At 36.7% G+C, this 18544-nt stretch overlaps 1 protein-coding gene across 1 annotated transcript in view; it reads right to left on the bottom strand.

The window, feature by feature from the left end:
* Positions 1-10777: 10777 nt before the first annotated feature.
* Positions 10778-18544, bottom strand: part of LOC124802439 (protein FAM151A) — a 360086-nt gene continuing 352319 nt past the window's right edge. Inside the window, exon 5 of the mRNA XM_047263223.1 lies at positions 10778-16158. Coding sequence (XP_047119179.1) covers positions 16006-16158 — 153 coding nt within the window. The 3' untranslated portion in view covers positions 10778-16005. The remainder of the gene's footprint in view (positions 16159-18544) is intronic.

Genomic DNA, 18544 nt, shown 5'->3' with positions numbered 1-18544 from the left:
GAAGCACCACGACTCACACTCCATCCCCACAGCTTCACTTATGCCAGTACCTCATCTCCTACCTTCCAGACTGTGAGTACAGGGCATGAGTTGTGCTTGGGTAGCTCAGATGGTAGAGCACTTGCCCGCAAAAGGCATAGGTCCCCATTTGAGTCTCATTATGGCACACAGTTTTAATCTTCCAGGAAGTCTCGTATCACCGCACACTCCGCTGCAGAGTGAAAACCTCATTCTGGAGATTAAAAACTGTTTATAGTGGTAAGCAAAGCGTACAAAATGTTCATAACCATAAGAAACAAAACTGAAGAGAAAATACCACATTGTTACAGTGATTACTGAACATGCTTTAGAATAAAGTGAACTACAATTGGTCTCAATAAGGCTTTCATTACAGCTGCAAAAGAAGATAATTAACCTACTCAGCTTTTATATGTACAACTGCAAAAAAGAGACCAAAAAACCATGATGACATGTATAGAGAAATTTGTGCTGGAAGAGTGCATCCAAGCAGCCCACATAATGGAACAACTGCTGAAGTCATTTGTGTTGGGTTGTGCCATATGTTCAGTATCTGGATGGTCAAGTCTGTGATTCACCGAAGTTTGGCTGTGACCGTTCATGTGAGTACACAGTTGGTTACTTGTCATGCACACACAGAATGTTGTACGGTAATTGCAGCATAACTGACATATAAAATGTCTGGTTTCAGACATAGCCCCACCTTACACTGAGTAGGAAATGTCTGTGACTGTACAGTGGTAGGTGGGTTTATAGGACAGAACATGACCACAAGGGAATGACCCACAGTGTGCAGGACTGTGACCAGAATTCAAATGGGGATCGACAAGGATATTATGTAGGTTGGACGGGTGGCAGATCACTGCTTTGGGTGATGCGGGCATGACTCTGAGTAGGATGTCCCTCTTCTCAAGGCATGATGATAGGTAGTTGAAGCTCCGGTGGTGGATGTGGTTGAGCTTTTCTAGGTCAGGATGATACTGATTGATGATAGGAATGCCAGTCAGTGGTTGCTTAACAGGTTTACTGGTGACAGAGGAAGGGACAGCACAGGACATCTGTTTACAAATGAGCTGCATAGGGTATAGTCTGTCAATAAAGGCTCTAGTAAGATCGTCAGCATACTTTGACAACTCCAGCTTTCCACTGCAGATGCAGCATTGACAGATGGTGAGGCTGTAAGGAGGAAACTTTTTGACATGGAATGGGTGACAGCTGTTAGGCACTGTTGGTGGCTGGTGCACTTGATATTGTGTAGGTTCTTTAAATGGCCTACACATACAAATAAATATCTGTAATGATTCTTACTCACACTGTCTATATGCAGAAAAGATATTGAAGGGAGGTAAGATTATATCTGAGTAAGCTGATAGAAAATTGAAATCTATATTATCAATTTTTTATGGACTTGCATTTTGGAATGGATCTTTTTTGGAGAAGAAGTCAGATGAAGAGAAAATAGAAATTACAGCCACACCAGCATTGTTGTACATCATTAAAGAGACGAGGTAAATATCAAGCCGTACACCAAAACTCAAAGGAATTAATCTTCAATCAATGTTCCAGAATTGCCACAATGTTTTTTGACCCACACACATCCATACCTGCATGTGTTTCTGGACTTACAATTTCTGGTGCAGCTAAACAGGCATTATCATGACTATGTCAGCTCTAAACATTTCACAATTATCACCCTCCCTACCTGACGACCTATACTAGGACATAGCCATCAGGAGAGAGTTAGCACACTTGTAATAGCTTAAAATAATTACATAATTTCGTAAATTTTCCATTATACTAATTGTTGTCTTCCTCTGTTTCATGAATGGTGTACTATATTATCACAGCAAGGATGGAGCTCACATGCTGTGCAGAAGATTAAACATAATCAATTTGAGAATTAATTCTGGGAGGAGCAAAAAAGCCAATGAAAGTTAGGAAAGTTTACGATCCATTGCATGCATGACTGCGCTTAGTAGCGTGTCTGCCAATAGTGATCATAATACCTTTTCTAATCCAATTCCCAAATTGAAGCATTCTTGTGAAAAACAGACAGAAAATTAATTTTAGGGAGAGAAATGTATGCATACAGTTGACATATGCTGACAGTGTTTTTTGATACATGTTATTGAGGCACTAATGAATAGGTCTTGTAGTGGGATCTTCAATATTACAAACAGAATATTTCATTTTCAAAAGTATTAATTTGTCTTTTCATTTTGTAACATTATCAAAAAATGAGTATGCAAGATAGGCACGTTGTTGTCAGTCCATTGCTGGACAGCCAGGACCAAGAATCACCAACATGGATGTGGCAACAAATAAAATTGACACTGAAAATGTTGGTTGCAGTGACAACAACCAAATACATTTTTCAGTTAACATGGACACAGAAGATTGTAACATTATCATTTGAAATTATACGATGATGGCAGTAGATGATACTTGGTCACAGTTTCCTCCAGAGAGTATTTTTTCCCCTGGTGAAAATGTAACACCCAACAATGCGGACTTATTAAATCATTCTTTGCCTGACACACTTACATCTAATGCAAATGTGATTGGACAGGGTGCATTGCGCACACCAGAAACCCCATCACAATTACATGATAGTTGTTTAAACAAAGCTTCAATGATTTCAAAAATGAGTTTAAGGAAGAGCAAAATCAAACACTTAAGCAAAGCACTGATGAAAAATTTAATGATTTTACAAAACAATAGACAGATACACAAATGAATTACTTGAACAACAAAAGCAACTTCTTGTTGCTTACAAAAGTGACATAACACAACAGTTCAAGACGTGGCAAAAGATTTACATGCTGATCTTTCAAATGAATTACTGGATAAACTTGTAAGTATGGGGAGAGATGCAAAAACATAATTGCACACTGATTTCTCACAAGATACAAATAATTTAATTCAACACATGTCATCAGTAGGTGAGACACAAGAACAGTTTGTGGAAAAGGTGAAGAGCGTATCTGAGGCCAGACAAAAATGCAGCAGGAGCTGTCACAATTGTGCCAGAATATAAATACACTCACAGGTACTGTTAATGGGTTGCAGACTGCCTACAAAAGTCTACCTGAACAGGTGCAAGACCTGTCAGTGCAACTAGATAGCATAAGTTTAAGTACTGAGTTCATTAGAAAGGAGCATGAAAGGATAGATAAAGGCATCAAGGAAATACAGGATAGAGCTGAAGCTGGTATGGTAGATCAAGGAAATACCTGGGTTTTGTAAATGTGATCAAAGAAGCAATGAAGATTCAGAAGGCAGAACTAGGAGTTGAAATATATCAGAGGTTGGAAGCAGTGGAGGAAAAATCACAGACTAACATAGGTTACTAATACTGGAAAGGAAAGGGAACATTCAACCCCAAGCTATCAAGTGTCAACAGAAAGGATAGATAATCTTAACATGTATCTGTACTTGAACCCTGACCTGTCATGTGAAATAGATAACAACTATAAAATGCTGCAGTGTTGCTGACTTCTATCTCTGTTGTGCAGAGTATTTGGAAGATGACCTGATTATCAAAACAATGGCATTTTGACAATGGACAGTGCTAAATGCCTTTCTGCTTTGCTCACTGATGAAGGTTTATTATGACACAGGCAATTTCTGACTTTTTTTCTTCTGAAGGTAAGCGAACAAACCCAGTTTGATCATGTACACCTTCCGGGTTACAGGACTGGAGTAGGTGGTGGTGGGAGGGTGCATGGGACAGGTTTTACACCGGGGGCAGTTACAAGGGTAGGTTATCCCTATGAAATCCCCAAACCACCTTCCCTACCCTCTGGCTCCTACCCTTGTAACCGCCCCCAGTGTAAACCCTGTCCCATGCACCCTCCCACCACCACCTACTCCAGTCCTGTAACCCGGAAGGTGTACACGATCAAAGGCAGAGCCACGTGTGAAAGCACCCACGTGATTTACCACCTGTCCTGCCTACACTGTGAAGCTTTGTATGTGGGAATGACTAGCAACAAACTGTCCATTCACGTGAATGAACACAGGCAGACAGTGTTTATTGGTAATGAGGATCACCCTGTGGCTAAACATGCCTTGGTGCACGGCCAGCACATCTTGGCACAGTGTTACACCGTCCGGTTATCCGGATACTTCCCACTAACACCAGCCTATCCGAACTCCGGAGGTGGGAACTTGCTCTTCAATATATCCTCTCTTCCCGTTATCCACCAGGCCTCAATCTCCGCTAATTTCAAGTTGCCGCCACTCATACCTCACCTGTCATTCAACAACATCTTTGCCTCTGCACTTCCGCATCGACTGACATCTCTGCCCAAACTCTTTGCCTTTGAATATGTCCGCTTGTGTCTGTATATGTGTGGATGGATATGTGTGTGTGTGCGAGTGTATACCCGTCCTTTTTTCCCCCTAAGGTAAGTCTTTCCACTCCCGGGATTGGAATGACTCCTTACCCTCTCCCTTAAAACCCACATCCTTTCGTCTTTCCCTCTCCTTCCCTCTTTCCTGATGAAGCACCTGTTGGTTGCGAAAGCTAGAATTTTGTGTGTATGTCTGTATTTGTTTGTGTGCCTATCGACATGCCAGCACTTTCGTTTGGTAAGTCACATCATCTTTGTTTCTACTATATAAAAAGCATGACATACAAGATGCATTCACATATTAATTTTTATTTTTTGGCAAGAACTTCATTTGTTAATCTACAACAGTATTATCCTCTTCAAAATATTTCCCATTACATATTATACACTTATGGTAATACTTTTTCCATTTCCCATAACACTTTTGGACTGTTTCGTCAGGTTAATTTGTAGCTCTCTTAACTTTGTGTTTTTAATCTCGTCTATGCTTGTAAATCTGATCCCCTTTAAGGCTTAGTTTGAAATGTTTATACCACTTGTACGCCCTAGTTTTACACATAGCAGACTCACCAAAAGTAATATGTAACATTACTAAAAATTTAATACACATTATTCCATTCTTATAACAAAATGTAATACAGATTCTCTAATCTGTTTGTATACAAAACAATACTATAAAAACCATCAAAACTGTACAAAACAATACTATCAAAACAAACATAACTTTTTTGACACCTGACAATAGACAGACTACCCAATATGCATAGCGTTGTACAGACACTATTCGGACATGTTTGTGAAGATAGTGACAAAAAGAATAGTGTGAATTGGACTAATAAAACACACAAAATTATAAATTTCTCACTAATTGTTAAACACTCTTCATGTTGCAAGAATCGTTACATTTCAACACAGACCTTCAAAGAAAACTTATACCTTTTTGTACAAACATGGAATAAGAACAAGCCTTAAATTCTACAGATTGAGTGCACTATATGGGGCCTATTTTATGAATAACAGTAGAGGAACATGCCTTCAGATGAACAGGCATTTGGTTCTATGTTTCCAGAAGAATCCTGACTTTGATTTCTACATTAATATTATTTGGTCTATCATGCTGTGTTTTGGATAAAGCTATGTCTTTTCTATTCCTTATGGTTTTAATGCATTTATCTAAAAGTAAACACTGCCGGAACATATCTGTACACATTATCATCACAGATTTAAAGTACATGGCACAGCAGGGATTGGTACTGTGTTGTGAAACAGGTTGCAAAAGCACTTGCTCACTTGCTCTTGAGTTTCCTGACAGACTATAACATACATGAGAAATTAAACACCAGTCCTGAGCATGATATACTGAATTTCCCCTCAGTTATTGATTACATTGATCTTATCTTTGAAGAGAGACCTGCACAGCCACAGAATGACAGCATGCAGGCAGACCCCACAATAGCTAATGAACAACATGACAAGAACAACCAACACGACTGGCAGCCATATCTCCCTTGCAGCAATTCCAACAGGAACTAATTTTGTAATGGTAAGGAATAAAAATTCAAGTAAGGATATAAAAATAACCAAGGAGAGAATTTCAACTGGTCAGGATTTAATGGCCAGAAACGTTATAGTCAGCAAGTGTACAATGCGCCGAAAACTAGGTGCGACGACCTGAATGGCAACTTGCAGGGGCAGAATGCAACTGGCTGGCAAAATAATCTGTTACTGCCTGACTATAACTAGTACAATCAAAATTATGTTTCAAATAGCGGCCAGGGACAACGAAATTTTGAATCAAGAGAAGCACAAGATACTAACTGGTGAAACCAGACGCATAAGGTGCACATAGTTGAGGTTACCGCTACCGAGGTCTGTGCTCAGAGTAATTTGGAAAACTCGAACCAATCTCAATAGGCCCTATTCAATGACTGATAATTGGGGTGGGGGCATGGGACTAGTTAAAAGCTGTTTTGTTAGATATGACAACTGTGGTGATATCAAAGATGACCTGCATCAGGAGCATATTAGCAACTGTCTAGTTGAAAATGAAGACGCAGTACAAGCAGTAATCAATGCACAAATATTTGCTTTAGTACTGGACACTGGAGTTACCATGAATATAATTTGCCAAGGTCTGTTTGATGAATTATCATGTTTGTAAACACACAGGGAATTGAACAATCACATGAAGAGGAAATAGGCCCTGAGATCATGCACAGCAATGTAAATTAGTCAGTGTGTCTTATGGAAGAACAAAAGGAAGAACTGCAGGAGCTTTTAATGTATTATGCTCATGTTTTTAAATGATGTCCTGGTATAAATCAAAGGTTACAAATACAAAATGGAGGTGTACCCACGTAAAACCTTCTGCCTTTTGTCTTATCCCATTTCATGGGCCAAGAAGAAGGCTGTGAGGAAAGAAATCAATAGAATGTCAAACTGGGAAATAATACAATCATCCTTATATCCACAATGTGCCCATTCTGATCATTAAAAAATCATACAGTAGTGTCTGCCTCATTCTTCGATGCACAAGGAATAAATAACATTATCATGCCTGTCAGGATGCAAACTGACAATCTCAAAGAACAACTTCTAAAATTCCATAACATTAAGTGCCTCACCATAATGTATCTCTGACATCATACTGGAAAATTGCACTACGTGAAGGTAGCCGTAAGTACACTACAGTGCAGGCATATTCATTTCTGCTTATTCTTGTACATAACATTTCCTGTAGACCTGTAGAAATATCCTAGTAAACTTGTCAGAGGCATAGCTAAACATAGTTATGCAGGCTTATTGCAATTTCATGTTATGGAGCTTTCTTTCCTCAGCATCTGCAATGATGGATACATGTGTCGGGTGTGATGTATGAAAACAAAACTCATGCATCAGAGTGATAATGTTGTATGCAACTATTTTGTCAATAATGGAAAATGAGATTGAAAAAAAGACACCCTGTGTACTGTTAAAGTAAGATGATACTATGAATGCAGATTTTTCACAAATGAACATTCAAAAGGGTAATGCACAAGAGCAAAATGTCATAAAAATGATAATGTATAAACTGAAAAATGTTATATGACATAAAATCATAAGAAATGTACATAATATTAATTGCCTTGTATGTATACTTTCTGTACACTGTTTATGTAAATTTTTGTAAAATATTTATGTAAAGAAATGTAAATGCCATTTGAAAATGTATATTTATGGAGAATGAAATATGAAAAACTGGCATGTCAATGTATTTTAAATGTACATTATTGTACAGTAATGAAATGTAAAAACTATGTATATGATGCAATGTAAAGCTGAATATGTTTTCCAGGTCTACATATGTGACCTAATAACTGTAAATGAGCTACGAACATTTTGTGAGGGTTTGAGACCCATAATGCCATTCCCATAAAGAAATGTATGCCAGTGCTGGGCAGTAATGAACATTTATAATGTTGGTGGACTTGCGTATCAACAAGATGCTCTACCACAAAGAGGGTATGGTAATGAATAAAGGCATTGGAGGCTTACCTTGAACCTATTCAAGTGTCTTCAGGAAGCTTATAGTGTGAGCCTGGTTCAAGTATTGAAACATGTGGATTATGACAGGAACAAATGCCTGGACCATGAATGATGAATCTTCTTGCCACAGCACCTATGGTTCTGCTATGACAAGCCTCAGCACACCACATTGCAGCAGTGGGATGAACACTTTTCTTGACTTTGGGTAAATAAATGAAATTGTAGCACACTCATGGACAGCTCAGCTTAACTACAATGTTAACAAACTCAAGTGCTTGTGGAGCATACATCATGTGAGGTACATGAGCTGGACAATGTCACAACAGCAGCAGTTACATTCCAATAATCAAATTACAGACTCTGAATTCAAATGCACCTGTTGACACAACACTTAAAATTTGTTTTGTAAGTAATAGTAGTAATAATTTGTAAAGTGTACATTAAACAAAATTAGATACATATGTTATGCAATGCACATTCTGGGAGTAAATGAAGTAAACTTGGCCATAAGTAAAGGTCACAGGGCCCTGACTGGCCAAAAGTTTCAAGCACAAAAAAGGTGCAGATTGTAATGCACCACCATTGTATACTGACATCCAGTGATGGTAGGCGGGGGACTATACATATAAATAAATACTTGTAATGATTCTTATTCATTCTGTCCCCATACCTCAATGATATCATACGGAGGTATGATTGTATCTGAGTGAGCTCTTTTTATGTACCTCAATTGTTTTTTCACCAATCTCTGTATCTGTCCACCTTTTGAGCTGGTGCAGTAAAGACATATGTACTTTCACTCTCCCAATATTATGTTAATGTGAATGTCGTGTGACTAGGGCTTCCTGTTGGGTAGACCATTTGCCGGGTGCAAGTCTTTCGATTTGACGCCACTTCGGCAACTTGCACATTGATGGGGATGAAATGATGATGATTAGGACAACACAGCACCCATTCCCTGAGCGGAAAAAATCTTCAACCCAGCCGGGAATCGAACCTGGGACCTTAGGAATGACATTCTGTTGCACTGACCACTCAGCTACCGGGGGCTGACATTATGTTAATTAAAAGTTATAATATGCAGAAGTCACAAGTTTTCATTCTCCTACTGAGCTACAGCCTAATCTCCACATTTGAGTGCAATGAGGACTTGCATTTTTAAAAAGACCTCTTTGGAGAAGAAGTCAACATGAAAAGGGAATAGCTGACACAGCTGTGCTGCCATTGTTGTACATAATTGGGAAGATGAGGTAAATATCAAGCCATACACCAAAAGTCAAAAGAATGAATCTTCACTCAATGTTCCAGAATTGCCACAATATTTGTTAACCTGCTCACATCTATACCTGTGTGCATTTCTGGACTTACTATTTCTGGTGTGGCTACACATGAATTACTATAACTATGTCAGATCTGAACAATTCACATTATCACTCTCCCTAACCATTATAATATGAAAAGAAGTATTTGTGGAATCATCTGAGAGGTGGAGATCGACATCTAGGAAGGTGATTCATTGAGCTGGCAAGGACCAGGTGAAGTAGAATTGGGAGTAGGTGTTGAGGTTACGGGGGAGAGAGTTAAGGCTGTCCTTACAATGATTTCAGATCATGAACATGTCAGTAATGAGTCTGAACAAGACGAGGTATTCTAGGTGTTGATTGGATAGGAAGAATTCCTCCAGATGGCCCATAATAAGTTGGCATGTGATAGTGGCATGCAAGTACCTGTGGCATTACCACAGACTAGTTTATTGTTTCGGTCTTCAAAAGTAAAATGTTACTATGAAGTGAATATCAGTAATAAAATTGAATACATGCATGAAGTACATCTTGATTATTTTTGGTATTATAACAAAAGCATTTAATTTTATTGCAACTGGATATAAATAATATGAGTGAGGTTCCAGGATGGAGACTGACATGGAAATGTAGTCTGAGAACATGAGTCAAGGAGTAATATGCGAGTCAATCCTGGTAACAGCAACTGATGAGATTTAGGTACCTAATGAATTACTGAGGTACTGCTGAACAGATCCCACCAAGTTGTAAAGGAACAATGATGAGGGACTGAAAATCACTCAGGAAGAGGTCAGGTTCTCTATTTACAGCTCAGAGCAATAAGTTGTAAGAAATCAAGATACTAATGCAAAACTGTTATAATTATATGTACAGGCTCTCTAACTTTTTGTTAGTATGTGAGGTAGTGGTTCTTTATTTGCAAAGCAGTAAAGTTATCTTGGCTTTGTCTTAACACACACACTTGCTTACAAGAAATTTTGTTAACAATATGCTCATCTTATATCTTTATCCATCAGTTCTTTTATTAGTGTGGTGTCACTGCCAGACACCTCACTTGCTAGGTGGTAGCCTTTAAATTGGCCGCGGTCCGGTAGTATATGTCGGACCCGCGTGTCGCCACTGTCAGTGATTGCAGACCGAGCGCCACCACACGGCAGGTCTAAAGAGACTTCCTAGCACTCGCCCCAGTTGTACAGCCGACTTTGCTAGCGATGCCACACTGACAAATACGCTCTCATTTGCCGAGACAATAGTTAGCATAGCCTTCAGCTATGTCATTTGCTACGACCTAGCAAGGCGTCATTACCAGTTTATATCGAGATTATTATTGATGTATCAACAAGAGCGATGTTCTCCAATTATGGATTAAAGTTAAGTATTACATCAACTACGTACTTTATTTGCTACTATTAATTCCCTTAACTGTTCCAGACCTCGCACCAGCCTGTGTGAGCTTAAGCACGTGCCTTTCAGCTTCACCTCGTAGTGACTTGGCTGTCTTGCCAAGTCACAATAATTAGTATACTTAAAATAAAGTGAGTTGATAATGGTTACAGGTATTTCATAAGTAAAAGGAGATTTTGTATCAAATATTTATTATAATTCCATCAAATAGCACTTTATACATCACACCACTGACCAAATTGGGTCAAGTACATATCTTTTCAGGTAGTTGCATCGAGTACTTGAAGTGAGAACTGTGATTTACACCAGTCTCTTAATTTATGATATTACTATAATGATAAAAGCTATAGTATAGTGCAGTCTAAGAAAAATGCAGACATATCCATTATTATTATTTATTAGATAATTTTAACACATATTAAAAATAGTGCATCTGACATAAACAACTAGTTACCATGATTTCACAACATTCAAAAGATTAAGTTAACTTCTGATCCCATATTACCATGATTTACTTTAGTCTTTGAAGTTGATTTTTCACAATAACAGAAGATAAAATGTCTGTCCTGGCTACATAATTCTTAAAATAATGCTAATAGAACTAGTTCTTCCATTTACAATCTTATGAAGCATTTCATAGACTGCTAGTGACATGAAGAAAAACAAACCGTATAACAAAAGCATGGTAGCCCACACCATGTGTTTTGAATGACTGTTTTTTATTGCAGAAGTATTACAAGTCCTGATAGAATGCCAATTAATTTGAAACCTTTTGAATAAGTATTCTTACATACCCAATACAAGTATTTTGCTTCAACATAACCAGAATGAGCAAGTTCTCCAGGTGTCATCTTTATTTTTCAGTACTGATATCAAAAATGTTTTCAGTGTTTTCAAAGTTTTTCCTTATATAGCATATTCTGCTCACAGCTCCTTCTGTTCTTAGGATGCATTCAGTTAATTATTTATTTAATTTCTTCTAGGATTGTTCTTGGACTTATTTGTTGGCTTCAGCATTACAACCGTGATCTATTTCTGCCACACTTCTTGTTTTCTCTGTTGCTCAATATGATATGTGGCTGAATGCCACAAATTTACCTCAACAGACTCTGGTTTTTGAAGGACAGTGTTATTACAGCATTAAACACCAAATCTTATTGTTCATGAAGCAATGAAAAAATTCTAGTCAGGTGTTAATATTTTTTTGGTTCTTTCTTTCATAACTAAATATAAACTATGAACCACTGATGGGAGAACTTGAATGTAATTCTCCTGTTGAGTTCAGCCCTGAACCACTATCACTTGTAAAGTACCTGGATGTCCACAACACAAGCCGAGAAGTTAGTGTGAAGTACATGGCAGATGAAAGAAAAACAGGTATTACATGAGCTGAAATGTAACTTACTTTCACTTGTTTACTGTGAAACTTTCAATTACTGAATCAGGAGTCATCAGTTTTAAGAAAAAATCAATTAATGTCAGCAAACATTCTGAATGCACTCATATACTAATGTAAGCCCAATAATTTGACAAACAGGTATGCAGAAGTAACAGTAAATCCAGAATATACTTCTTGTAGGTTACCATAACTTTTATGAAACAGTTTGAAGTTTTTACACAAATTAGGATGTTTTATTGCAAAAAGACACCACACTGACAAATCTACAACATACAAAGTTAACAGAATCTGTTGCGTAATACTTTACTATATTTTTGTCTATGACTATAGATTCTGACAAATAGCTTTTACACAGACTCAGTATCACATTTTCTTTAATATTACAATAAACATCAGCAACAACAATAGAAGTCAGAAACACACATATTCTATAAGATAGCCACAATGCTGTAGGGCACATTGCATCACGAGTTAAGAGAGAATTTATAAGCGCGCACATTTTTCACCAAACAAGAAAGTACAGTATAAATCTGCAGATAATACAGCCACCCAGAACAAAACAACAAGTGGCTGTTTCTTCAAACCTAAAAGGGAAAACACAGTAAAACTCTGGTCGTTGATAAACAAACATATTTAGTACATTAAAAAATGTAGAAAAATTTCTCTTTGGCTCTAAAAAAAGTTGCATGCAATTAATATATTTTTGTCATATTTTAATCATGCTGATATTTAGCACAAACCATAGTATGTACAGTACATTTTCTATCGAAAGACAATTGTTGTTCAGTTTACCTTTTATAATACAAGAACAACACTATCATGTCTGATTTAACATGGAAGTTGTTAGAAAGAATGAACAATCTGAGTAGCTTCAATGCTCAAGATGTCATTCCAAGCATAGTTGGTGTATTTCCACCTGTTGAATGTAGAAAATAATTTTGTCCAATTGGTCACCTGCCTTTATGTTGTTTTTATTAATTATCTGATTTATATTCTGTGATGCCACAGCATGTATTTAAATTGTAACATTTGCTTGTGGTAGTAAATATCTAACAAAGCCACATGATGCCCAAAGAAAATTAGATTAAAATTGCCACGTGTTACACACACAAATAAATAACAGATCACTTATTAACAATGACTACATGTAGCAAAGGATTAAGTACATAAGCACACAAAAAGCCAATTTGTTGCAAAAGTTGTAATAGGAAAAGTTGAGTTTAAAGTTACTTTCCTGTTCTTGATCAGCTGACAATGTTGATAAAAATCAAAATCCAGTAAATCTCTTCTCAAATGGCAGAAGATTATGGGCTAATACTTCTGATTTCCTTACAACTGCTCTCTTTTGTTTCTAATCTTTGCCAGCTAAGTTAAAGCCATCACCTGATTCTTCACATACAGAAACGAGAAAAATTTGAACTAAAACATTACAGTTGTTTTCAAGGACAAGAAAGAGTGGTTTTGATACAGACAAAAACTCGATGCTTTAAATCAGTATTGTTATATGGTAAAAGGAAAAATTTTGAACCAAGTACTTAGAGCCTACATTTAATTATGGAGCAGCTACTGTACAGCATTGCCAAAAACTGTATGATTTAAATGCTCATTTGGGACACTTGTTATCACACATATTGTCCTATTTGTAGAAAAATACTTCTCTGGACCTCTGCTTATGTATCAACCTGTCAGCATACCAAGCTGGTATTTACACACCGATACAAGCAACACAGCAATATTGTGAAAAGGAATTCTTTATACTGAATACCATGTTTGTATAACAATAATAAACTAAGTTATGTTTCTGGAATAACAAAAAGAAATTAGAATTGTGATTTGTAGAGCTATGTTGATGTGTATGAAGCTCACAATAACTTAAGTGATTTTTTTCTCATCTCAAATTAATTTCTGTGACATTAAATGTTGTGAGATGCTGTTTGGCATATTGAAAAAAGTATCAGTAAGTACTCAGTTCATTAATTTTAGCATCATAATTGTATCACTGAATCCTTTGATTGTGAAGTTTAGCTATTGCGTACTGTTATTATTAAAAATCCTTGTTAAAAACATTTGCATAGGCCTATCTTACCAATATTGGGAAATGAACATAAATACTTCACATCATTTTAAAGAGAAATATTGTGATTAGGGATGTTAATTCCTTTGTTAATGAAGAGCACATCAAAATACACCTGCAGATTAAGGTACCAATGTTATTTCTTTTTAGTGTTATGAGAACAGGTTACACTAACAATGTGTCAAATCACACATTTTCCTATTACCCCATTGCAAATAATTTATCTAGAGAGCCATTCTCGATATCTGAATTCACACAAATTCTGTCATACTTGATTTAGAAATCAGCTTAGACTTATTAGCAGAACAAGCCTCTCCTGCCAATGCAATGTAGATACAATGAGTACAAACATTAGATGTGACACATATAACACTGAACTTACACTTCATGGTCTCTTTTTCCCTATTTTCTGTGCAATGGTGGCTACGGTTGGACATCATATGTCTGTTACATGTCTAAATTAGTAAACTGATGAATTTTGCTGTTGTTAAGAAGTACCTCTGATGAATAAAATGAAAACATTCACTATATTGTTACATTACTGATATTTTTATACATCTGGCTGCACTTAAAATTTATTAAATATTTTTACAGTAAAAACTGTCCAATCCAAAGCATTCTTTCCAGACTGTATAGCAGCTTCATATTGTTCATTAAATTGTTTCATACTTTTATAAAGACCCAAGCTTTCATTTCTTCTGGTCTCTATAAAGCTATGCTGCTTTAAAAAAAATCATCTCATATTACACTTTAATAAAGATTTTTTAAAGAGAGAAATATTAAATGATTTAAGATTTCAGGGCCAAAATAAAAAGAATTAAATACACAAGTAAAATGTAGAGAGAACTGAAAATATTTATTTATATACAGAGAACAATTACTGGCCACAAAAATGATCTGTTACAACATATAACCATTTTCTTTTACACTGATTTCTATGTACTGTGGTTAGTAACTCTTTCAGAAGCATGGGATATGATGAATATTATGAGAAATTAACATATTTCTACTTTGCAAATATAATTTTGCCACATTCTACTGTTGTGCAGTCCAAATCTTACAGTGTATGAGGTCTGTGTCAAGTTTGGTAAACTCTGCAATAGGAGTATTTTGCACTTTGTGCAGTCAGTACAAAGCTTAAATTTCCTCTCACAACATATTTATGAATACAGCTGAAAGCATATCTAGGTATAGCTTATCTACATTATTTGCTCTCAACATTTCAAACTTGCAGACACAAAGAAAACAAAACATTTTCTTATCTATATTGCTGATGTAAAGCCCTTATTTTTGTACAGGAAATAAGAGAACCAAGCAACAGCAATCTCAAATATGGCAAACAGGGATAGCAAGTTTCATCCAATGAAACAGGTATAGATAATGGTAGTAGTAAATTAGCCAAACATATTGAAGTTATTTATTATACATTTGATGCTCTAATGTAATTAGTGCTGATGATTGATGCTGACTCATTCTCTCTTCTTTTTCACTTTAGGTGAACAGGCTCTTGGTAAAACAATTTACATAATAGACAAACTCATCTGCACTGGACACTGATTAACATAAAAGATTCTCAGATCACAGATACAAAAATCTTTGCCTCATTCTTTTTCATAACAAAACTACAAAAACCATTTAAATTGATATGAGGGGAATGTTTATACTACAAATACTTCTAACATACTTACTATAAGCTCTAATCATAGAGGAATTGCATTAATGACTGTAAATATTACACTTTTGGCTTCACACAAAAAAGGTTTGATCTCAATCATGGGATATATTTAATACTATCCATAACAATTGGTTCACATATTACCAAGAATTCAGCAAGAAGCAACATTCGAGCAGAAAATTTTTAAAATAACATTGACTCAAAGGACCTTTTACTGGAAATCCTTAAACAGTTCAGCAGTGCCTATAAATGATTTACTGAAGTCTGCACAGAGCAAGGGTGAAGGGAAGGACAATAAGAGAGATTATTATTCCAACGCTGCTGCTGCTTGATCCTGGAGTTGTGGTGTTCAGAACTTGACCACGTAAAGGTTCTGGCAAATCCACATAAATGCGCCTCTTGCTCACCTGCAATATATAGAAAAACAGGATAAAGCTACATCCCTACAAATAGTATGAATTTCAGCACTTCCTTTACTTCAGAACAAATGACTTGCGGTACTTCAATTCACACAATGAAACATCAATACAATAAATACTACTCACATTACAAATACAATCATGGCAAAACACAGAAAATAACTCAATGGAGTAGAAAATACACAACTTTTTAATGCACAAAAATTATGTACCCCTTACAAAAATTTACAGATAAAATTAATCTTGCACACGCGCGCGCACACACACACACACACACACACACACACACACACACACACACACACACACATCATTCCCCCTACTCCTTAAGAAGCAGGTTGCAAATAAGAAAACTAAGAAGACAAACGGAAAAATAAAAAATATCATCTGTCATACTATTAAACAATATGTGCAGGAATACATCACTTTGGTACATACATGCAAATAATGATGACAGGTTGCCAGTTTCAGAATTTAAGTTGCTACTATCTGGTTGTAAATATAAGAATAATAGGATACTGTACTCTCTGTGTACACAAAATATTTATTATTATAAGCTGTTACGCGTATGTGCCCGAGCTGTGTTACATCCCTCTTGATCCAGATTTTTTAATTATTATTCCCCTCCATCAGCTAAAGTTTATATCACTCCTGCTTTCTATGTTCCACTTGTGGTGACCTGTAATTGAACATTTCTCATCTGCCATACACATTGTTACTTATGCAACATTTAAAGTTACTCTGCTATAAAAGGTCCAGTGAATTGCAGCATCAGAATAACTACTGCTATTCTAGACTGAGTGAAGTGGTGCAGTGGTACAACATTGGATTCAGATTCATCAGGATGGTGGTTCAAATTCCCAACTAGCCATTCCTAAATTCCTTGTGGCTAATGTGCGGATAATCTGCATCAAAATGACTCAGCCAATTTCCTTCCCCAATCCTATTACATGATCTGTGTCACTATATGGTTTCATCATTAAGCTCTGATGTCACTTCCAACCTCTCCCTATTTCAGAAATTGTGATCTGCTTATGTATAAGGGGTAATCAAATGTAAACAAGACAAGTGGAAAAAAAGTAAGTGAACTGTTTATTATTTTAAAAGTAATCACCATAACTGTCAATACATTTACCCCACTGTGAGGCAACCAGTCAATACCTTCCTGGATAAAATGCCTGTAGTTGCCTATGTAACCATGATTTTACTCAGGTGCACATCTCTTCATCCAATGCAAATCAATAACCACGAATGTCTTTCTTCAGGGCTCCAAAAATATGGAAATCACATGAGGAGAGATCAGGACTGTATGGAGGATGTGTAAGAGCTGCCCAGCAAAACTTCTCAAGTATAGTTGAAACAATAGGTCACATAAGCTCCTCCTCCTTTGACTGCAAGGGCCTGCTGCTCATTGACTTTCTGGTTCACAGTGTCACAATATTTGTACATGAACAATGTACATGTACATGGACAATTTCCAAAAATTGAAGCACCCCATATAGTCCAAATGATCAGGAAAGTTGATGGATGGCATCATTCAGTTGCATGATACTGCCCACTCATATGATGCCAAGGTTGTTTTGACTATGCTACAATGCTTCACATGAAAAGGTGCCAACCTGGGTACAGCCATGGTTCTGGGTACAGTCATGGTTCTGTAGAGAAGTGCAAACATTTTTCATGAAGCTATTGACCAGCTTGTCTCACAGTGAGGTAAATGTCTTAACAATTGTGATGATTTTGTTGTGGTCTTCAGTCCTGAGACTGGTTTAATGCAGCTCTCCATGCTACTCAATCCTGTGCAAGCTTCTTCATCTCCCAGTACCTACTGCAACCTACATCCTTCTGAATCTGCTTGGTGTGTTAATCCCTTTGTCTCCCTCTACAATTTTTACCCTCCACACTGCCCTCCAATACTAAATTGGTGATCCCTTGATGTCTCAGAACATGTCCTACATACTGATCCCTTCTTCTAGTCAAGTTACGCCACAAACTTCTCTTCTCCTCAATCCTATTCAATACCTCCTCATTAGTTATATGATCTACCCATCTAATCTTCAGCATTCGTCTGTAACACCACATTTTGAAAGCTTCTATTCTCTTCTTGTCTAAACTATTTATTGTCCATGTTTCACTTCCTTACATGGCTACACTCCATACAAATACTTTCAGAAACAACTTCCTGACACTTAAATCTATACTCGATGTTAACAAATTTCTCTTCTTCAGAAACGCTTTCCTTCCCATTCCAGTCTACATTTTATATCCTCTCTCCTTCAACCATCATCAGTTATTTTGCTCCTCAAATAGCAAAACTCCTTTACTACTTTAAGTGTCTCATTTCCTAATCTAATACCCTCAGCATCTCCCGACT

Source organism: Schistocerca piceifrons, chromosome 6 (genome assembly GCF_021461385.2).
Source record: "Schistocerca piceifrons isolate TAMUIC-IGC-003096 chromosome 6, iqSchPice1.1, whole genome shotgun sequence".
NCBI lineage: Eukaryota > Metazoa > Arthropoda > Insecta > Orthoptera > Acrididae > Schistocerca > Schistocerca piceifrons.
The sequence above is the reverse complement of the archived record's forward strand: the minus strand, read 5'-3'. Positions and strand labels throughout refer to the sequence as shown.